General features: G+C 39.5%; 1 protein-coding gene across 10 annotated transcripts in view; it reads right to left on the bottom strand.

The window, feature by feature from the left end:
* LOC114647909 (ryanodine receptor 1-like) overlaps positions 1–24,090 on the bottom strand; it is a 387,179-nt gene that overhangs the window by 237,257 nt on the left and 125,832 nt on the right. For all 10 annotated transcript variants that reach the window (XM_051932424.1, XM_051932426.1, XM_051932430.1 and 7 more), the window contains 7 exons: positions 22,891–23,096; positions 15,661–15,835; positions 10,842–11,050; positions 6,245–6,609; positions 5,628–5,757; positions 5,375–5,535; positions 2,936–3,101 (listed from right to left, as the gene is read on the bottom strand). In XM_051932424.1, the coding sequence (XP_051788384.1) occupies positions 2,936–3,101; positions 5,375–5,535; positions 5,628–5,757; positions 6,245–6,609; positions 10,842–11,050; positions 15,661–15,835; positions 22,891–23,096 (1,412 nt within the window). The remainder of the gene's footprint in view (positions 1–2,935; positions 3,102–5,374; positions 5,536–5,627; positions 5,758–6,244; positions 6,610–10,841; positions 11,051–15,660; positions 15,836–22,890; positions 23,097–24,090) is intronic.

Below are 24,090 nucleotides of genomic sequence, written 5' to 3'. Positions count from 1 at the left end.
GCATATATCTAGTGTACACTTGTTATTACAAGTTATGTGAGGTTGTGACAATTTTCTAAAGAAAAGATGCTAATCTGAATAGGAGTTTACCTAGGAAAAGATAATGGATTTCGCCTTATAATATTTGCAGTTAAGCCACTGTGGGCTAAAAGAATCTCAGTCAGGGTTTAAACCTCAACTTACATGCCTATGCTTTTAGTTTGGTAGGGTTTTCAGGGTTAGATGGGCAATGTTAACTTTGCAAAGTACAAGAAGATGAATAAGAGAGGCGGACTGACAGACAGTGCTGTAAAACTAAGGATTGTACAAAAACACAAACACAAGGAGTAGTCGATAATGCTGTCAGGATTAAACAGAAGATTTAAGAATAAATCACAGCAAAAACATAGCAACTGGTATTGACAAGAATAGAAGCTACACACTAAAAATATAATTAATATTGAAAAGTCACAGCAGAGATGGCAGGAAGCAGCATGGCATTATGTGATTGAAAATGGCTTTTGTCACGCATGTGTATTACAGCATGACCTTCAGGGCTCGTTGGAGGTAAGCACTACCATCCCAGGACACCAGTGGGCACGATCCCTGACTTTTCAGTCTCTTTTTCCATTCACAGTTCTGAGAAGATGCCCACTGAGGGTAACTTACTTTAGCCTTTCCAGTCCACTTGTTATAAAAGCAGGGCACTCCTGAAAAGAAGTATATTATTTGGGAGATAGACCACCAACCCAATGGAGCTCCAACCCTGAAGCCTGACCACTCTTTAGAGCTTATCAACTGCAGCCCATGGTTGAGCTTAGCTTTCTGTTCTTTATTGTGCCATCCTGTACCTGTTATTTTGCCTCATCTTGTTATTTCATGTAAACAGGGCAGCCAGATGGTACCCCAACATTTCATTTGGACTGCTGCATATATTACGGTCGATTACAAATGCTATAAACTAACACCCATACAGACTTGTACCTGAAGCATCTAGGACAGACTTTGGCTGGCAATGAATCTAAATAAGAATAACCATGTCTGGAAAATGGGAAGATCCTTGAATTATACAGACAGTTTTTTTTATGATAATAGGGTTAAAGACATTCTTTCTCCTCTTGTGCTTCAGTTCTTCATTCCTCTTAATCAACATGTTATTATATTAGTGGCTGAAAGAAAATAAAGTGAAATGGAGAGATGGTATGGAAGTGCAAGGTAAAACTACGAAGTACCAAAGTGACTGTAGGAAACAAAGGTGCAGGGGGCATAATATATGTCGATTCAAGTTATGTACAGAAAAGATTTGACAACAAAATATTCAGTACATGGGCTGCTGGAAGTGGGTTTATAAAGGATGACTGGAATGGCAGAGTTAGTCAGCAGTGGGTGGCACAATCTACAGTATGTGTTGAAAGTGTGTAAGAGAGTTAGAGAGAAGTGGATGCTGATGTAATTGTTATAAAACTAGAGCTGAACAAAGTAGAGAATTTCAACTATTTATAGTTTCTATAAGTTATATAAGTAGTTAAATGCTCTATGAAATGAGGATGTTGAACAAGGAGCACAAATGGAAGGTCTGACATTAGTATGATTTGGATGATGAGTTTTACTGAGAGAAAATAAAAATTAGTGGAGAATGCGTAAAAGCCTTAGTCAACAACTCTTTTGTTTTTTATTAATGTGTAGTACAAATGACAGAATTCATGATAGAAGAGACATTATAATAATGGAGGCTGGACAAGATATTTAGACAGATGGAAGCAAATAATACAAGAAGAATTTGTGTCATCATATAGACTGCAGAAAGTGACGTGAAGGAGTCAGGGAATGGACACCAAAGTAAATAAATCTAGAAAAATATCATTTTATTTATATCTATTATGTGATATTAAGAATATAAACATGGCTTGCTTTGAGTGGAAGAGGTGCTGCAGCACCATTCCACCTGTTAATAAAAAACAGACAAATGTGTTCCTGTTTTTAACATCTTCAGCATAGATTAACTATGTTTCCTAAGTGCTCCTTCTTAAAAGTAATTCCCAGTACTTAATTGTAATATATTTGCATCCATTTCTCACCCACAGGCCCTTACTAAGCGCTGGGATAACAATACAAAAACATGTAATGAAACACCTTAAACTTTTATGGAAAGAAATTTTTATAGAGAGCAGCAGGTATATAATCATACCCCTTTCTTAATTACAATAAGTTTCTGAGGGAGAAGCAATTCACTGCAATGCATTTTCCATTCAATGCCACTTGTTAGTTGTGTGAGCTGTAATCATATGCCAATTTAAAGGGGATCAGCATGAACAGAATGGGGAATACTCTTAGCACACTGCGCACTAGGTATAAGGATATGCTTAACGTAAATGGTATAACAACCACAACAGCAAATAATAAATGATTAAATGTGATTTTCATGGTGTCCATATCTTTGTCAGAAAGAAATTTCCAAAATATAGAGTCTTCCCCAATGTCAGCATTGCACAATGCATTTCACATACCAAATGACAATCTAATTAGTAAACAAGATCTTTCCTCCACCAGGCAGCATCAGCTCAGCAGGGGCACTTCCACATGGAAAATAAATAAATTACTGCAGCAATTCACAAGCCAGTTCTTGAGGTTGGATTAACAGGGTATTCATAATGTACTCTATAAAAAATTTCCTCTGTCTTTTTTTAGAACGAAAGAGACTAGACAACACAATGACATCTGACATTTCTGTTTGCTTGTTTCTTTCGTTTGATATACACTGTGTAATTACTTGATACAAGTGAGGAAGAGGCCTCCCGCTTCACTCAACTATTTAATAAAGTATTAATCAACCTTCAGCTCTGTACAAGATTTTTATTTTGTGTGAGCTTGTTTAGTGATTTATTATTAGTTGGGTCCTTCATGAAAAACATTCCAAACAATAAGAGGAAACAAAGTGACCAGCCGCAAACTTTACCTGAAAAAATGTGTTGATTTCTTTTCCATTAACAGTAAAGTTCATAAGCCCAGTTGCCAAGTCCACCAGACATCCAATTACAAGGTCCTCTTGGTTTATACGTGTCTGCTGAGTGTTGTTGCTGAACTCTCCACCCCATACCATATAGCAGTTACTCCTCTTTATACTGTGAAAGCATATGAAAAAATGATTGACTTGACTCGAAACTAGACCAGATTATTAGTGAATACTCATTTCATTAACTGAGAACAGATAGATAGATAGATAGATAGATAGATAGATAGATAGATAGATAGATAGATAGATAGATAGATAGATAGATAGATAGATAGATAGATAGATAGATAGATAGATAGATAGATAGATAGATAGATAGATAGATAGATAGATAGATAGATAGATAGATAGATACTTTATTAATCCCAAGGGGAAATTCACATACTCCAGCAGCAGCATACTGATACAAAAACAATATTAAATTAAAGAGTGATAACAATGCTGGTAAAACGGACAATAACTTTGAATAATGTTAACGTTTACCCCCGCCGGGTGGAATTGAAGAGTCGCATAGTGTGAGGGAGGAACGATCTCCTCAGTCTGTCTGTGGAGCAGGACAGTGACAGCAGTCTGTCTCTGAAGCTGCTTCTCTGTCTGGAGATGATCCTGTTCAGTGGATTCTCCATGATTGACAGGAGCCTGCTTAGCACTCATCGCTCTGCCACAGATGTCAAACTGATCAGCTCCATGCCTACAATAGAGCCTGCCTTCCTCACCATTCACCATGTTTACCACTAACCACAATACACTGATTACAGTCCTGTTGTTCCAGAATTAAAAACATCTCTTAAGATAGCTATCTATAGTAAAATTGTGGCAATTTTAATAAACATGTTTTAATGACCCTGACCAATCATGTATATTTTATTCTTGGTACCCAAACATGGCAGTTTATTACACTGATCAAGCTTTACTAACAAATCATACAATGAAACCTCAATGTGGATGAGAATTTTTGATCTTAATGGAGATATGCACCACACCAGATTATCATATGATTATATCATGTTATGGACATTAGCAGGCATCGTGTTAGGTTTTGTTTTTTTCAGTCCAATAGCGGCCAGCCAGCTATACTTTTATTTTTCTGATCCCAAAAGTAAGTATACTTATTTCTTCTGAGAATGCTGTTAACTAGCATTTTTAATCATATTTAATATCAACTGTTCATATGCCTCTTCTAGGCTTTTTGCCTACAGAACAGACAGAAGGATTTCACCTATATACAGTATATATATATATATATATTATATATATATATATATATATATATACACATATATATTTATTTATTTATTTATTTATTTATATATTGAGACACTTTTGAGTTCCTATGCTCCTTCTTTAACACTCAACACTGTCCTTCAACTTCATTGAATTGCTGAATCGTTTACTGTGTTTAAGATGTGTTTGAAGACTCTTTTGATTGGTGAATTTCTGTCTAACTGTAACTGTAACTTAGATCATGATGGTTTAGTGAATTATAACTTGCTTGTATTTTGTTTTCTGAGCTCTTCACTTGTGATGATCAATTATGTATGTACTCTTGTCCTGTAACACTTGTTTCTCAAACGGTCCACAAACTGGAGTTTACTTAACTATGTTGACCTACAAGTCACTCTAAATAAAAGCATCTGCTAAGTAAATAAAGGTAAAAACTGTGAATGTAAATCTGCATCGGCACCACTAATCAAAAAGCCTCAGGTCCAATCGATAGGACATTTTTTGGGTTATCCAATTAATTGTAGGGGCTTCTGAAGTTGATTAATTAAAGAACACCAACCAGAGCAGGTGGAAAAAACAGACATTAAAGAACATAAAGACAGAGAGTAAAAGTTACATTGGCAACTAATTGTAGGCATATAGAGTATGTGATATATATTTTAGCTGCCACTCTAACCAAAGATGGGACTCATTTAAAGATTAACAATAGACTAACAGATTATCCACCATTTATTTTTCTCTTAACAATAAAAGAATTGTCTCATTACTGTGACATTTTTGGAAATATACATATTCCTTAATTTTATGTTCTTCATAAAATCAATGAACCTCACATCCCTGGATGACCTATTTTGTCCATACTTTTCTATCCCAAAGCTCCTTTTTTCTGTGGTTCCAAACAATTAGATGAAACCAGATGTCATGCTTTGTGATTAAAGACATTATGTGCCTTAAATGCAACTTCACTTAAATCATATATAAAGTCTAAAATAGATTAGAAATTCTAAAACTCTGACAAAGAATAATGAAAAATGATACCTCATACAGTATGGTATCTTGATCTAATTCTGGCTGTATAACTAGAGTATACATGCTCTTTGCAATAAAAAGAGAAATAACATGCAGATATAACTAAGATTAAAACACTACAAGTATTACCTGTCATGGACATTGCCCTTGTCATCTCCAACAGTGACAGTGACACTGCGAATTTTTGAAATTTCAAAACTGAGGTCATACTGATGATAGTCTGGTGTCACCCATCCAACCCAGACACCACTGGGCTCCTGTCCAGCAAATATGCGAACCGAGTAGTAGTACTATAAGAAAAAGATAAATAGGAATATAGTTTAAAAGACAAGCTGATCTTAAACATGAAACAGTATTTTAGTACCAAAAATTCTTTACTCACTGTGGTCGTGTTCAAGATCATCTCTGGGTCATCACGATCATCAGGAACTACATCTTCTACTAAACGGGGCATTGTGGGAATAACTGGTGGAGGTGCAATGAAGGCTGCTTTTTTAGCTTTAAAGAGAAACCTGGAGGAGAGAGAGTGACACAAAATACTAGTTCCACCAGTCATGGAGCACAAGATAATGTAGCTCATTCCACTCCCAGGTTCATTTTTGACATGTAACAAGAACTATAATTTACTACTTATATTCAATTTATCTAGCTTAACTGAGTACTAGAGAGACTAGACTGGTCTGTTGAGTGAGTTTCATAAAGCACTGGCCCTGTACTAAAAAGTAGTGACTTTCCTATCTTTGTGCTGTAGATACAATAGTTTTCAATGTTCAAAGTAAAAGTATAAAAAGTTATAATCATTTTACAGAGGGGAAAAACCTGAAGAAAGACTACTTTGTTAGATTCAAATAAGTTACGTGTTGCAATTCAGGATTCAACCCTCTGAGAAAACACAGAACCTTTTTCAACAATGAATGAAGGCCTCTTTGTTTTAACAACCATTCAGCTACAGTTTGCTCCTTATTGTACCTCACATCAGTTCTAGCAAATGTTTCTCACCCTCTCTTTTTGTTTTTCTCTGATGCAGTGTCCTTCTCATTTTCTCCTTTTCCATTTTCCTTAGGCAACTCTTTGGCAGGAGCTGGCTCCTTCTCATTGGTGGCTTCTGCCTCTTTGCGACTAGCTGATTTTTTAAGTTGCTCAAATTCTGAATCAGGTTCCACATCCTGAACCTCTTCCTCTGGAATGGTGAGAGCTCTGGTAAGAGGAGTAGTACCGGCCTGGACACGAAATGTCTCGTGGAACTCAATAGGCATACTGAGCCTTAAAAGCAGCATATCATTATTGCTGTTTTGAGAACCAAATGTCTTGTGAGTGACTTTGAGGCAGGGTGGGCTGTCCACTGTTCCATCAATACGTGAAACCTAGGAAAAAAATAGATGAGTTAGAAGAATTTAATTGAGACCTTGTGGTGTTATGGGTCCACAGCTCTTCCAACAAAGGCCGTTTTGTTTTAAATAAATAATCGCCACGCTTGCGGCTTAGCGAGGGGGCGTGGTAGTTGTAGTGAGCCGCAGGGCGATCTGAGGTGTGAGCGTTTCTCACCAAAGTGCACAGGTGAGGGACTGCCCACATCCGTGATCGTTCCTGTGGCTAATGGGCTGCAGCTGCCATGTCCTCTCCGCATATATAGAGAAGCGTGAGCAGGTAAAGAGGAAGAAAAAAGAAGTAGAAGAGAAAAGGAAAGAAACAGAGGTTGCAGGAGGAGGCAGGAAGCAGTGGAGAGAGAAAGTCGGTGCGGGAGAGCGAGCGAGTGCAGGCTCGTGCAGCAGCTGTACAGGTAGCTTGGGTGTTAGGCCGAAACCCGAGGAGTAGCAGTAGTGGTTGCTCCCGCAGAGTTGATTTTGAAGGGCGGGAGTGACCGGAAGATGGATGACTCTCCGCATAAGGCCGCGGACGGCAGTGGGAGTTAAGACTTGGGGTGTGTATTCCCCAGCGTGGGCGCCCCGGTTGCTGAGGAACCCAAGTCGCTGTCTGGAAGAGCCTACCGGAGCCAGGGGTCGGTGAGGCGATCCAAACAGCTGAAGCAGGCAAAGAGAAGGTCAGCTGCATGTAGGACGACTCTCCGGTAGAACAGCCCAGATGGGTGTAGCAGGGGAGCCGCCAGGCTAAACGGAAGACATCGGGCTTTTTGATTTTAAGATATTGCTTCCTGTGCTATTTTACCTCGTGGTTTTTTAGAAGAATTTTTTCTATTGGTTTTAACCTCCACTTCACAACTGTTTTATGGATTATTTATTTATTGAATGAACTGCACGGCACTTTACTTTGAACATTGTTTTGGATTATTGGAAATAAAAGCACTTAGCACTTTTAAACCATCCCCTTGCTCATTGTTATTGCCTCACTGTCTAGCTCATCGGTGACATTATCGACGGTGTTGGGTTCAAGGGCTCCCTAACAGCCGATGGGAGTGTGGAGCAGAACCCGCATCGTCACAGACCTAGCATCTTTATTCCTTTGATATGATTTACAAACTATCCAATTCTGTGTCATCACAAAAGTATGCGGACAAAAACACACTGTGGTAAATCTGCTGGGGGAAAATGCATATACAGTAGCAACAAATGCAGGGGGTTCACCGTAGCGTGCAATTTATACTATCATGAACAAAACTTGCAAAACACAACATATAACAGACACAGGAACACTAAAAAAAATGGAGAGACAACACAAAATCAGACTGCTAAATTTATAGCACTACACTATGTGTACATACTGTACATATACACAATGCACTCTGCCATAAACTGGCAGGAATCATTGATACAGGAGAGGCATGACAAAAACATGACAGAAAGTGTAAACTAAGCAATAAAAGAATCAAAATGGTTGATTCAATTGGAAGTCAAACAAAATGACACATTGTATTGGCTAAGTGAGCAGATTGTGATAAGCAAGCTTTTGAGGCAGCTCAGACCCCTTCTACAGGCAAGTTGTAACTTTAGGCACTGAGTTGCCTTGAAAGCTTACATAATGTAATCTGTTCAGTTACTCAATAAAATGTGTCATTTTGCATAACTTCTCATTGCACCCATAACGGCCAACATGGTACAACACCCTACTACTACAAAATGGTTGATTTTTATTCAGAAATATAAAAAAAAAATACAAAACAAAATAAAAAGTAAGCAGATCCTGTTAGTCTAGTTCCGTTTCTATACAAAGTACGTAGCTTGGGAATAAATACAATGTTATTATACTAATGCAAATTGTGACATAAGGGGCGGCACAGTGACGCAGTGGGTAGCGCTGCTGCCTCGCAGTAAGGAGACCCAGGTTCACTTACCGGGTCCTCCCTGCGTGGAGTTTGCATGTTCTCCCCGTGTCTGCGTGGGTTTCCTCCCACAGTCCAAAGACATACAGGTTAGGTGCATTGGCGATTCTAAATTGGCGCTAGTGTGTGCCCTGCAGTGCGTTGGCACCCTGCCCAGGATTGGTTCCTGCCTTGCGCCCTGTGTTGGCTGGGATTGGCTCCAGCAGACCCCCGTGACCCTGTGTTCAGATTCAGCGGGTTGGAAAATGGATGGATGGATGGAAATTGTGACATATGGTACATATTAAATTTGGGCATTCAGTGACTTATCACCAGATTAGTCATGTCACTTATAATTCTTCTAACAACTCTTTGTGTTGGGTCACATAGTGGAATTAACACCAAAAAGAAAATATTTTTTTGCTTTAGACTGCTCAACTGTTCAAAATCAGCAGTGTATTTGATTGGTGGGAAGAGCAGTGAGGATAACTGATGAATAGAGCTTTCACTCTAGTGTATTCAGTACTCAAGCTCCTCATTTAAGAATTTCCAGATCTATACCACTTTACTTAAGAACATACTAAATCTTATAAATGAAGAAGTCAGTTTAAGATTGAATGATTAGGTAATAAGTAAATTGTCTCAGCAATTAATTCAGTTTGCCTTAAAAGGATATCAGAGACTCAGTTTCAGCCACATGCCTTGCTGTTTGTTACTTGTATTGAGAAACACGTCTTCATTTTCATGTGGGTTCTAGAGTTTGCAGTATACTATTTCAGGAAACAAATTCTGTAACCCCAAATTCAGAGATGTCTTTGAAAATGCTTAAATATTAGATTTGGTGCTCAGACACCCTCCATAGTTTTAGGTTTACCTTAGTCCGACTTTGTAGACTATTTTTTCAGTCCATGCATGGACTTTGGTGTATGTTTCTTCTAAATCTGCAGTGTTGTTTTGTCTATAAACAAAACTGTATAGAATATTCAAAATTTCAATATGTCTCTTCATTTATATTCAGCAGATTTAAAAAAAATATTTAACTGTTGAAAAACCTCTTTTCATGTACCACTGGCCCTTAACTTCACTAATGAAGCTGTTTTAATTATGAATGTGACTGTCTTGTCATAAGAGAGTTTGGAAAATAAAAAAAAAGTTATGTTTTTGCAAGTTTCTCAGTGCAAGTCATGCTTAGCGATTAGATCACATTGATTTTTAAGCTTATGAGTTTTGAGTAATTGTTTCATTAGGTTTTTGACTTCCTGGTGATTTTTAATGGCATATTTGACTTTTTGATTAATAGAGTGCACAATTTAAATTTTATTTAGCAGCCAGTTTTTAACCTCGGCTTTTGACATGGCTTCAAGTTTCTGTATTTCCTAATGCTGCTCATTTGAATCTATACTATCATTTAAGTATAGTGGGATACTACTCTGCTGCCTGCTAGTCAAGAGTTATGTGCACTATGGGAGTTGGGTTAACAATACTAAAAGAGCTGGACATACAGTATCTCAATGATGATATCAATGTGTGCACATTATGCAATTTGTAAATCCTGTATTTTGTAATGGGCGGCACGGTGGCGCAGTGGGTAGCGCTGCTGCCTCGCAGTTGGGAGACCTAGGGACCTTGGTTCGCTTCCCGGGTCCTCCCTGCGTGGAGTTTGCATGTTCTCCCCGTGTCTGCGTGGGTTTCCTCCGGGCGCTCCGGTTTCCTCCCACAGTCCAAAGACATGCAGGTTAGGTGGATTGGTGATTCTAAATTGGGCTTGGTGTGTTTGTGTGTGTTCTGCGGTGGGTTGGCACCCTGCCCGGGATTGGTTCCTGCCTTGTGCCCTGTGTTGGCTGGGATTGTCTCCAGCTGACCCCCGTGACCCTGTGTTCGGATTCAGCGGGTTGGAAAATGGATGGATGTATTAATGCAGACTTTCTTAAACTATGAATGGTGGATCTCTACCTACGGTTGCATAGGGTGTCAGGTCACGGTTGTATTTAGTGGGAATAGTGTGTTCCAGAGGGTTGATTAAGGAACTGCTATACAGTATTGATAATCTGCAGTTCTCCAAGGGAGCCTTCTCAAACACACAATGTGAGGATGGTGCTTTGGAACTGTCATCCCTGAAATAGCTATCCTCCTTGGAAACCCAAAAAGGATACAAGGTCCAGCCTGAGAATCTGTATTTTATTTTCCTAAATGTTATTTGCTGTAAAACCATGCAGAGACAGAATTGACTGTTGCACCATAGTTCAAACTGGTAAAAATTAACTTCAGCCCTGCCTAGTTTTAGTGTTATCAGTAAATCGCCTGATTTAGGACATTTTTGAACTCTTTTGTTACTTTTACCTCAATATGGTTATGCTCCACAGGGACTGTCACAAACTGAGGCAGACTCTTGCTAAACCACATGGTGATATCTCTCTTCATGTTGATGGCAAAAGGTTCAAATCCTTCTTGTAACCCACAGATAGTGAAATATCTCAGACTGCTCACATCTTGACCCAGATTCAGTCGACCCACCTGAGACAAGCCCAGGCTGCAAACTGGAATGAACCCTGTGGTAAAGAACAACAAACTATTTGCATATTTAAAAAAAAAAAACAGATATAACAAAAACACAGCTTTATCCATACTGTAGTTCTTGTCAAGGTTTGTTTGTCAGTCATTTTCTTAGCATCAATGCACACAAATAAGAAGCAACCAGCAGCTTTTCAAAGACAGGAAATAAACTTAAAATGGATAATCTTTCATACAAGGCCGCAAGTACTATGATTGTAAAGAAACTCATTTGTCTTTTTGTTAATAACTTGTCACTATAATAAATAAAAAAGGAATACACAGTGCAAGAGCCAATTTGAACAGAAACTAACCTATCATTCTCAAACAAATTTATGCCAGTTCAGGTTTACAAGAAGGAGGAGTCTAACTTTGTGTCATGAGGTGCATGGCAGGAATAATTCTGAACAAGGTGTCATGCCATTGTAGAGTACACACTCACGTGCACTGCCTACCACACACAACCAATTCAGAATCACCAATAAGCCTAAAATGCATGTGTTGTGGATGAGGGAGGCAAAACTAAGACAAAGCAGAGACAGAATGAGCAAACGTCACATAGACAGTGACTGGGCATGAGATTCAAGTCCAGGATGTTGTACAGTATCTGTGTGTGAGGCCATAGTTCTAACTACTGCGTCACCATGCTATGCAAGATTTGTAGCTGCAAATATACAGTAAATGACAGGCCTGACCTGCTGTTTCCTGAATTTCAAAATAAACAGTTATTTTATGCATTTATATATTTACTGTACCTATATATCATGTCAATTGCATGATTGTTCACACATGCTTGCAGTAACGGAACTATAAAAAGCATCTTATAGGAGAGAACTGTAGAAGACACCACAGAACTCACATACCTGTCTGCTTCCACAACAGTTCTGAAGCTGTTGACCCAGATGAAGATCTGTGACCTCCCAGCTAACTGTGCTTACCTCTGCTCCCGCTGCCACTCCCACTTCACTCCACATTATAAGGAATCTATCAGGCTCAACAGAATTGTCAAAATTTAGGTCATCTTTATATACTGTGTCTTTGGGAACACTGGCTATGTCTTAGCACACCTGACCAATTTACTATCAAATAAATAGGGATTTCCGCCAAACCCTATTGGAGCTGTTATATACTGTGATGGACAGCCGGGTCCTATGCCCGGCAGTGATGCCCCTGCTCCATCTGTTCCGGGGGAGCAACCATGGGCAGCTCAATACCGCCCCTGGGACACTTGGTGGCAGCCTCCCTGGCGGACGGTGATCCCCCAACCTTTCGCATGGCTCCATGGGAGATGGAGTCTTCCACAGCCTGGTTGGGAGCTCGGATGGCTGCTAGGGGGAGCTGCATGGAGTCAACAGCCCGGCTGGACGAATCTTCAGCCCCACCCGGAAGTGCAATTAGGACCAGGTGGTCAAGCACCTGGAACGCTTCCGGGTGGGCTATAAAAAGGGCCAGCCACCACGACTCGAGGGCCAGAGTCGGGAGGAGGAGGAGGAGGAGGAGTGGTGGTAAAGGAGAAGAGTGTTTTGGTGGTGTTGTAATTGTGCTTTGGGACTGTGTTGGGCTGTGTGGCACGGGGAAGACATGTCCCACAGTTGAAGAATAATAAAGCCTGTGTTCATTTTGTACGTGCCTCTGCGTCAGTCTGTGCCGGGTCGGGCGCTATACGGCGTCCAGATTGCCTACTGTATACAGTAGAAGGGAAGGTCTGTAATGTGGTTTGCATATTTGTAACTGGAAATCCACAAAGGGAGAAAATGAATCACATATCTTAAAATAGTTTTTTATTTCTAAGCTTTTGACTCCAGTCAGGAATCATCATCAGAGGAAAATGATTAGATTTACAGGAATCCAAGTCAATATACAGCAAATAAGGAGGGGAAGGTAGGTGGATGTGGGGGTGCCGGATTGATGAGGTGGGGTATGTATGTGTATAAAGCAAGGGATAGGTTTTTAAAAAAATAAACACTTTTGTATTTTGTCTATCCCTACACAGGAAAAAGTGAAATGAGTCTGGAAAAAGAATGAATTAACTCTTTCAGGGCTGATGTCGACTTTTGTCAAAATTCAGGTGTAGAGGACAGTAATCAGCTGTAAACTGCAAAAAAAGCCACCCTTACGTTTTAGTTCGACTCTCTTTGCTAGAAGAAAAGTTACGTAGCTTTGCTGATTTAACCTCGATTCCCTACTCGTGCATGAGTAGTGAAGAGTAAACAACCTCTAAAATGGCATCGACCAAAGCGAATGAGCAAAGCAAAATACTCAGTGGACCTTTTACGTAATTTCGTTGAATAGGACTCTGACTTGTCAGACTCTGAAATTGATGCAAGAGATCTATAGATGGATATCGAAAACGAAAGTGAGGTACTGGCATCATCTGATCTGTCCCCAGCTGATCGTGGTGCTGAACACTTTCGTGTAGCTGATGCCCCTACAGCAGCATTTGCCTGGCAGGACCACCACTTATGATGACAAGAGGTACAAACCATATTGTGTCACACTGTGTTTGCCTCCGCTCCACCCACCTGCTGTGCAAAGACAGCCAGGCAGCCGGCTCACTGTGCATTCCTGCTGACCATCGAGGTGCCCCCCTGTGCAGCCTCTGCTGCTGGAAATGCCGAACATACGCCAACATCAGCCACAGCACATAGCAGCAGACGTTTTATGTTGATTTATGTGTGAAACCATTGTTCTGTGTGCTTTTCAGAAAACCGAGTTTATTGGAAAAAATATTCAGCCCTCAAAGAGTTAATGCATTATTTCGCATGAATGCATTAAACATGTCCAAGATGATGCTGATCTAAGCTGTTCTGCATTTAATTGTCTGTTGTTTGCTTCAGCATTAAAATAGCTTGTAAAAAAAGTTGACTTGTATACCTGTGTTTTCAGACAAGATATGGAAGTCATCTTCTGAGAGGGGCGGCACGGTGGCGCAGTGGGTAGCGCTGCTGCCTCGCAGTTGGGACACCTGGGGACCTGGGTTCGATTCCCGGGTCCTCCCTGCGTGGAGTTTGCATGTTCTCCCCGTGTCTGTGTGGGTTTCCTCCGGGCGCTCCGGTTTCCTCCCACAGTCCAAAGATATGCAGGTTAGGTGGATTGGCGATTCTAAATTGGCCCTAGGGTGTGCTTGGTGTGTGGTTGTGTTTGTGTGTGTCCTGCGGTGGGTTGGCACCCTGCCCGGGATTGGTTCCCTGCCTTGTGCCCTGTGTTGGCTGGGATTGGCTCCAGCAGACCCCCGTGGCCCTGTGTTCGGATTCAGCGGGTTGGAAAATGGATGGATGGATGGATCTTCTGAGAGTAAGCAAAATAGTTGGGCCTACTCTTGTAAATTAGGAATCACAATTGTTAAAAACTGCTGCTGAAGTCTAATCTTTTGTTTTAAGTTTTGTTTATAATGTGTTTTTCATTTATTGTTTGTTCGGTGTCCTTGAGTGCTTAGAAAGGCACCTTGTATAAATAAAATGTATTATTATTATTATTATTATTAATCCGAGTGTCAAAATTTCCAAACTGATGTGTAGCTAAATGATTTATTGTTTAAAATAGTAGCCTTCTTCAAATCCAGCTCACTTGAAGCAGCACCTTCTCCAGATCCTCCAAGTACAAATTAATTTACTGTTGACCACAGCACAGTCTCAGTTCCGGAATAAAAAAGTTTACTGCATCCCTAATTACAAAAACCATTGTCATTGATAGAATTTTCATGGATTTCTAACTGGTTCCACTTCCTTTGGCTACACAGCTAAATCAGATTAGTAAGATTTGCAACATCGACACTTCATTTACTGACGTACAAGACTACATATAATTCACACAATGATTGTTGAATGAAGGCACTAGTGGCTAATCATCTTTCACCAAGATCATGCATTATTAAGAATGTGTAAATACTTAATACTTTAAGAAAACCCCTACTTTATCTGAAGGTCACAGGAGAATGAAAATTGTTTTAATAGAGATTCAATAACTTGGAAGATTGAAATTCATTATTGTGACTATTTCATCTTCAGCTTTTAGAGTGCTGAACTGCACATGAGGTAAGTACTTTGAATATGCAAGGAATTGTGCCAAGCATATGACAGGCTTTTAATAGACAAACTGACTTTCAGAGATATCAGATACCACTCTACCCAAAACCCAAAGGACGTGGAAGCAGGAAGAGATGCCACAAGTGGAGAAAAAAAGTGCTGTATTGCTCTATGCGGTATAAGGCATGTTTGGAGCAATAGCCTAATATCCTAATATAATCAGGAATTACACTTTTCATAAACATGGTTAGTCTTTATTTTAACTATTCATATTCTGCAAACTGACTCCATACTTGTTACCAAGGCATAAGTTAGAAACTAAGGGCTTTACTCAGTGTCAGGCCAAAAACAGAGGTTAAAATGTGGTCAAAATAAAATAAGATAGGATGGATACGTGTCTTTGAAAAACCCACACTGGTTTAGTTATTGAAACTGAGAAACAAAAATACATACAGTAATATTTGAAAATATTATTTTTAGGTGCTTCAAAATTGATTCAAATTCATTTTCTGTATTGTTTTGACCACACAAATCTTTATTAATGTGTTTAACCTACCATGACCAACTTTATCTTTTTTACATACCATCACCAATTTCAATTTCTTTGAAGGCCAGATCTGAACCAGAGTCACTGATCAGCATCTCCCCATTTAGTGTGAACATGATGTTCATGTCGGTCAAGTCAATCATGCAGCCGACCACATCTCCTGACTGCCAGTTGCGCCCAAAAGGCTCGCTGCCAACATGCCAGCGCTGAGCCTAAGAGAAATTGATTGACATATTGCAGTGAGCTGGTAATAGTACACCAAGGAAGACACAGTGGAAGAAAAGTTGTGAGCCAAACGTGCTATTTTCACATTCTGCTGCTGTCAAAACATGTTAATCACAAATAAAGTAGTACTTTCTTTTTCAAATGATTAAATAAAATTATTCATATGTAATGCAAATTAGAAAGCAGGAATTGACAAAACTAACAAATCTTTATGAAATCATACTAAAATTTTACCATCTCTTCAATAGTCACCTATCACCTTAGTACAGGGGTGTCCAAACTATGGCCCGCAGTTTACTTTTAATTGGCCCGCAGCAAATTTGAAAAATATAATGAAACTAGACAAAGAGCCCATTTCGACAATGTAAGATGAAATGGGCACGACTGGAATAGTAATAAGTATAAGCACTACAAACCTGATATAGGTGTATTGAATGAATGTGTAATTAGGCCTTGAGCTGTAGTCGAAATCGCCTTTCAGGCCTCTAGAGCTTTAATCGAAGTCGCCTTTCTCTTTGAATTTTTGCGGCCGTAAATCCGCCGCCTCCCGCGATGTTGGGGTTGGATGTCGGTCGAAGTCGCCTTTCTCTTTGAATTTTCGCGACCGTAAATCTGCCACCTGCCGCGATGTCGGTCTCGTAAGGTTTTTAGGGCAGCTGCGCAGAAGGCAACTGCGCATTCGGCTTCAGACATGCGCTGAAGGCGACGTGCGCAGAAGGCGACTGCGCATTCGGCTTCGGACAGACGTGAGTGAGTGAGTGAGTGAGTGAGTGAGTGAGTGAGTGAGTGAGTGAGTGAGTGAGTGAGTGAGTGAGTGAGTGAGTGAGTGAGTGAGTGAGTGAGTGAGTGAGTGAGTGAGTGAGTGAGTGAGGAGACTGGCGAATTATGTATTAAGATATGGCCCACACACGAAACTTAGGTTTAACACAAGGTGGAGCTACTGTTTTGATCAAGGCAGCGTCTTCACAAACAAGTGTAACCAAAGACCAATTTTGCTACGGGTGACCAAAAATGGCTGAACCAAAGAAATGCACAATAGCAAGTGAGTGCAGAAAATTTCAGACACAGTGGAAAAATGTATATATTTTACTAGAAGTCAAAGGCAAGTGTGTCTATTTGATTTGCAATGAAACTATGTGTGTCGACACTACGACACCAAGCATCAGACCCACACGTCCTACACTGGTGCCGAGCGAGAACAGAAAGTTAAGCAAATGGCAGCTAGTCTGCTAGTTCAACAACAGGATTTTTTTTCTGTGCTAACAAAACACAAGAAAATGCCACATTGGACAGTTATGAGGTAATGCAATTCACGGCACCTTTCTCAGATGGTTACTTCATAAAATAGTGCCTCACTAAAGTCGCAGGAATAATGTGCCCGGAGGAAATGCAGGAATTCAACAACGTTCACTTGGCTAGAAACGCAGTTGTGCGACGAATTGAAGATTTGTCAGGTAATTTAAAACATCAAGTGTCAGATAAAGCTTGTGCTTTTGATTTTTACCCAATTGCATGTGATGAGAGCACTTTGTAATACAATAAATGAAAACCCATTAATGGAGAGCTGTGATGCTGTTTTTTTCTTTAAGCATATTCAATTATGAAGCACAATTTACCTACAGTGGTGTGAAAAACTATTTGCCCCCTTCCTGATTTCTTATTCTTTTGCATGTTTGTCACACAAAATGTTTCTGATCATCAAACACATTTAACCATTAGTCAAATATAACACAAGTAAACACAAAATGCAGTTTGTAAATGGTGGTTTTTATTATTTAGGGAGAAAAAAAAATCCAAACCTACATGGCCCTGTGTGAAAAAGTAATTGCCCCCTGAACCTAATAACTGGTTGGGCCACCCTTAGCAGCAATAACTGCAATCAAGCGTTTGCGATAACTTGCAATGAGTCTTTCACAGCGCTCTGGAGGAATTTTGGCCCACTCATCGTTGCAAAATTGTTGTAATTCAGCTTTATTTGAGGGTTTTCTAGCATGAACCGCCTTTTTAAGGTCATGCCATAGCATCTCAATTGGATTCAGGTCAGGACTTTGACTAGGCCACTCCAAAGTCTTCATTTTGTTTTTCTTCAGCCATTCAGAGGTGGATTTGCTGGTGTGTTTTGGGTCATTGTCCTGTTGCAGCACCCAAGATCGCTTCAGCTTGAGTTGACGAACAGATGGCCGGACATTCTCCTTCAGGATTTTTTGGTAGACAGTAGAATTCATGGTTCCATCTATCACAGCAAGCCTTCCAGGTCCTGAAGCAGCAAAACAACCCCAGACCATCACACTACCACCACCATATTTTACTGTTGGTATGATGTTCTTTGTCTGAAATGCTGTGTTCCTTTTACGCCAGATGTAACGGGACATTTGCCTTCCAAAAAGTTCAACTTTTGACTCATCAGTCCACAAGGTATTTTCCCAAAAGTCTTGGCAATCATTGAGATGTTTCTTAGCAAAATTGAGACGAGCCCTAATGTTCTTTTTGCTTAACAGTGGTTTGCGTCTTGGAAATCTGCCATGCAGGCCGTTTTTGCCCTATCTCTTTCTTATGGTGGAGTCGTGAACACTGACCTTAATTGAGGCAAGTGAGGCCTGCAGTTCTTTAGACGTTGTCCTGGGGTCTTTTGTGACCTCTCGGATGAGTCGTCTCTGCGCTCTTGGGGTAATTTTGGTCGGCCGGCCACTCCTGGGAAGGTTCACCACTGTTCCATGTTTTTTCCATTTGTGGAAATTTTGGTCGGTCGGCCACTCCTGGGAAGGTTCACCACTGTTCCATGTTTTTTCCATTTGTGGATAATGGCTCTCACTGTGGTTCGCTGGAGTCCCAAAGCTTTAGAAATGGCTTTATAACCTTTACCAGACTGATAGATCTCAATTACTTCTGTTCTCATTTGTTCCTGAATTTCTTTGGATCTTGGCATGATGTCTAGCTTTTGAGGTGCTTTTGGTCTACTTCTCTGCGTCAGGCAGCTCCTATTTAAGTGATTTCTTGATTGAAACAGGTGTGGCAGTAATCAGGCCTGGGGGTGGCTACGGAAATTGAACTCAGGTGTGATACACCACAGTTAGGTTATTTTTTAACAAGGGGGCAATTACTTTTTCACTCAGGGCCATGTAGGTTTGGATTTTTTTTCTCCCTAAATAATAAATACCATCATTTAAAAACTGCATTTTGTGTTTACTTGTGTTATATTTGACTAATGGTTAAATGTGTTTGATGATCAGAAACATTTTGTGTGACAAACATGCAAAAGAATAAGAAATCAGGAAGGGGGCAAATAGTTTTTCACACAACTGTATATTTGATTGATTTTACTAAATACACAGGAGGTGAGGCAATATATTTCACCTCTAGTGGGTGGCCCAGCCCTTCGTATACTTCTCTGTATGCGGCCCCCAGTGAAAAATGTTTGGACACCCCTGCCTCAGTAGATTTTAAATGTCCACATAACATAAATGTAAATGAAAAAAAACTGAGTATAACCATCTTATCTTGTTCAGGGTTTTTGGAGGCTAGTGCTTATCCTCAAAACTATAAGTGCAAGGCAGACACCAACACAGGACCTAATGATAGGACATCACAGGACACACTGGTAGACATAAACACACCCACATCTTTGGGGTATTGAGGGGTGACAAAACATGCACATTGTAAAAATGTGCAAATGCCATTAATAGGGTAGTTGAGCAGAAACACAAACATCTGGCTCTGTAAAGCACAAAGGTTAACCCCAAGTCTTGACATCTTTAACAGCAAGTAATTAAGAAAGTGTTGTACATCAGAGTTGTTCTTCCAGGCAATTCATTCAGCTTCAATGAAAAAAACTTAAATCCAAACTCTGATATTATAATCCAAGAAGTGCATGAAAACTAAGCTTTAAAGCTTCTGCTTCCAGAAAAAAAAGAGGCTTGTTTGCTTATTTAAAAAAACGTAAAAAAAATAAAAACGCATCATTTAAATTACTGTTTTTTTAAAATGCAGTACATTAGCAAAAATATGACATTGTATGTTTCAAACTATAGTCTATCTACAGGTGCTGGTCATAAAATTAGAATTTCATGACAAAGTTGATTTATTTCAGTAATTCCATTCAAAAAGTGAAACTTGTATATTAGATTCATTCATTACACACAGACTGATGTATTTCAAGTGTTTATTTCTTTTAATTTTGATGATTATAACTGACAACTAATGAAAGTCCCAAATTCAGTATCTCGGAAAATTAGAATATTGTGAAAAGGTTCAATATTGAAGACACCTGGTGCCACACTCTAATCAGCTAATTAACTCAAAACACCTGCAAAAGCCTTTAAATGGTCTCTCAGCCTAGTTCTGTAGGCTACACAATCATGGGGAAGACTGCTGACTTGACAGTTGTCCAAAAGACGACCATTGACACCTTGCACAAGGAGGGCAAGACACAAAAGGTCATTGCTAAAGAGGCTGGCTGTTCACAGAGATCTGTGTCCAAGCACATTAATAGAGAGGCGAAGGGAAGGACAAGATGTGGTAGAAAAAAGTGTACAAGCAATAGGGATAACCGCACCCTGGAGAGGATTGTGAAACAAAACCCATTCAAAAATGTGGGGGAGATTCACAAAGAGTGGACTGCAGCTGGAGTCAGTGCTTCAAGAACCACCAGGCACAGACGTATGCAAGACATGGGTTTCAGCTGTCACATTCCTTGTGTCAAGCCACTTTTGAACAAGAGACAGCGTCAGAAGCGTCTCGCCTTTGGACTGCTGCTGAGTGGTCCAAAGTTTTTGTTCTCTGATGAAAGTAAATTTTGCATTTCCTTTGGAAATCAAGGTCCCAGAGTCTGGAGAAAGAGAGGAGAGGCACAGAATCCACGTTGCGTGAGGTCCAGTGTAACGTTTCCACAGTCAGTGATGGTTTGGGGTGCCATGTCATCTGCTGGTGTTGGTCCATTGTGTTTTCTGAGGTCCAAGGTCAACGCAGCCGTCTACCAGGAAGTTTTAGATAGATAGATAGATAGATAGATAGATAGATAGATAGATAGATAGATAGATAGATAGATAGATAGATAGATAGATAGATAGATAGATAGATAGATAGATAGATAGATAGATAGATAGATAGATAGATAGATACTTTATTAATCCCAATGGGAAATTCACATTTAGAGCACTTCATGCTTCCTGCTGCTAACGAACTTTATGGAGATGCAGATTTCATTTTCCAACAGGACCTGGCACCTGCACACAGTGCCAAAGCTACCAGTACCTGGTTTAAGGACCATGGTATCCCTGTTCTTGATTGGCCAGCAAACTCGCCTGACCTTAACCCCATAGAAAATCTATGGGGTATTGTGAAGAGGAAGATGCAATACGCCAGACCCAACAATTCAGAAGAGGTGAAGGCCACTATCAGAGCAACATGGGCTCTCATAACACCTGAGCAGTGCCACAGACTGATCGACTCCATGCCACGCCGCATTGCTGCAGTAATCCAGGCCAAAGGAGCCCCAGCTAAATATTGAGTGCTGTACATGCTCATACTTTTCATGTTCATACCTTTCAGTTGGCCAACATTTCTACAAATCCTTTGTTTGCATTGGTCTTAATTGATATTCTAATTTTCCGAGATACTGAATTTGGGACTTTCATTAGTTGTCAGTTATAATCATCAACATTAAAAGAAATAAACATTTGAAATACATCAGTCTGTGTGTAATGAATGAATCTAATATACAAGTTTCACTTTTTGAATGGAATTACTGAAATAAATCAACTTTGTCATGATATTCTAATTTTATGACCAGCACCTGTATCTATCTATCTATCTATCTATCTATCTATCTATCTATCTATCTATCTATCTATCTATCTATCTATCTATCTATCTATCTATCTATCTATCTATCTATCTATCTATTTAAAGTGCTTCTGTAAAAAGCCAAATTTCCTCCTGGATACAAATAATATCCAATCTATCTCATGCATTACATCACATCTTTATGATGCCATAGGCTAACTTTAAAGATGACTGTTTAAATGTAAATAACATTCCAAAAACATCAGAAACATCAACAATATCAGATCAATACTTCTTTTTTGCAAGGAGCTTTCTTCATTTCAGCCTCACTACCAAAACCAAGTAAATCCAATGAACAGGTAAATTCTGAATTTGTTGTGTGAATATTGAATCTAAATTGAGATAATAAAGCAAGATTTCAGTACAAAGGGAATTTACAAGAATAAAGAAAATCTCCAACAGCTGAGTGACTGAAAGAAGCCTCCCATTTATATGCTTACTTTAAAAAATGACTTCTCATAAGACAATGGAAGCAACGTGGAAATACCACTGGAAAGCAAAAGAGTGCAAGAGACAGAACATAACACAGGTAAGTTTATCAACCAGAGTTCAAATAAAGTTATATTTTGGGCAAACATAAATTATGATAGTAAAACTTAATGCTTAAGGATTACATGATAAGTTTACAGATTACCATAATAAACTAAAACATGTGTAATTATGCCCTGAAATGCTTCTGATGAAAATGAAGTTCCATAGTAAACTAACTATACCCTATTCATCTAATTTTACAGTAGTTAACTGCATCATCAGGAACAAATACAATTTTCTACATAAAAAATATTAACTTTCTTTCAGTTAGTATGAGATATTTTGTCAAACCTTTTCAAGATGGTTGGATATGGGTACTCTACCAATGGACAATAAAAGTACCACAGCAGAATTGTGCAGACAGGAAAAATATTTAGTACAAAAACGGCACCTAGCCCACTAAGACCATGAACAGGGTAAGATTGTAAGGTTCAAATACAAATGAATAAGACCTTAATAGAAAAAAGGATCAATATTTAAATGAAGTGGGGTGTTTATTGAAGATTGTTGAATATATTACTCACTATCTGTAATGTTCTACAGTTACTGATAATATGATGATACATAAAAATATAAACAACTTTACCAAAGAGGGCAGACCATCTGTTTATCAAAGCTTACTTGAATAATTCTTAGCTATATTGTCTAATAAACAAGACTTATTTCTTACTTTGCAGCCATTGAAAACATAGGCAAGATCATCCCCTCCGAGTTCCACATCAGCACGAACATTTGGCCGAGCCCAGCCAACTCGCATCTCCCCTGTGGTCATAGCTTCAAACTCAAAGTACCACTTTCCTGACTTCACAGCATATGATTTCTCAGCACGGAAAACTCTAACTTTGTCTGCACGAGTTGTTCCTGAGGTGTGGCCAACTGAAAGCATATACATAATCATTTTTGAGTCCATTGAATTAATGTTCAATAGAATGAAATATTAAGTGAACAACTCTACTCACAAAGCACAGAACTCTGAAATGTATATATACTGTAATACCACATTCCTTCATATTTAGTTTCATCTGTTGTTGAGAATTCTAGCAAATGCCTTTCGAGACATATTAATTAACTGTTAGTTACAAAACAACATTAAAACATTTGTGACAATGGCAATACTTGCAATCATTTTGGTAGGACAGTCAAAATCTACTAAACTTTACAAGACTTAATTATATAATAAATCTCAAAGAGAAATTCTCATTTTGAACAAAATAAATTCAACACTTAGAATAAACATACATGCCTGAAGAGTATACATTTGTTTGAAGAAATAAAAACTGCTATCCTTAAGAAGCTTTTTATTCCCTTTTTATTTCCTTTTTTATTCTTTTTGGCCTTCTTAAAGGTCACTGCTTTTTGCAGATGATGTTGTCCTGTTTGCTTCATCAGGCTGTGATCTTCAGCTCTCTCTGGATCGGTTCGCAGCTGAGTGTGAAGCGGCTGGGATGAGAATCAGCACCTCCAAATCTGAGACCATGGTCCTCAGCCGGAAAAGGGTGGAGTGCCCTCTCAGGGTTGGGAGCGAGATCCTGCTCCAAGTGGAGGAGTTCAAGTATCTCGGGGTCTTGTTCACAAGTGAGGGAAGAATGGAGTGTGAGATCGACAGTCGGTGCGGCGTCCGCAGTGATGCAGGCTCTGCATCGGTCTGTCGTGGTGAAAAGGAGCTGAGCCATAAGGCGAAGCTCTCAATTTACCAGTCGATCTATGTTCCTACCCTCACCTATTGTCATGAGCTATGGGTAGTGACCGAAAGAACGAGATCGCGAATACAAGCGGCTGAAATGAGTTTCCTCCGCAGGGTGTCTGGGCTCTCCCTTAAACATAGGGTGAGAAGCTCAGTCATCCGGGAGGGGCTCAGAGTAGAGCCGCT

The sequence above is a fragment of the Erpetoichthys calabaricus genome, chromosome 1, assembly GCF_900747795.2.
Source record: "Erpetoichthys calabaricus chromosome 1, fErpCal1.3, whole genome shotgun sequence".
NCBI classification, from domain to species: Eukaryota; Metazoa; Chordata; class Cladistia; order Polypteriformes; family Polypteridae; genus Erpetoichthys; species Erpetoichthys calabaricus.
The sequence above is the reverse complement of the archived record's forward strand: the minus strand, read 5'-3'. Positions and strand labels throughout refer to the sequence as shown.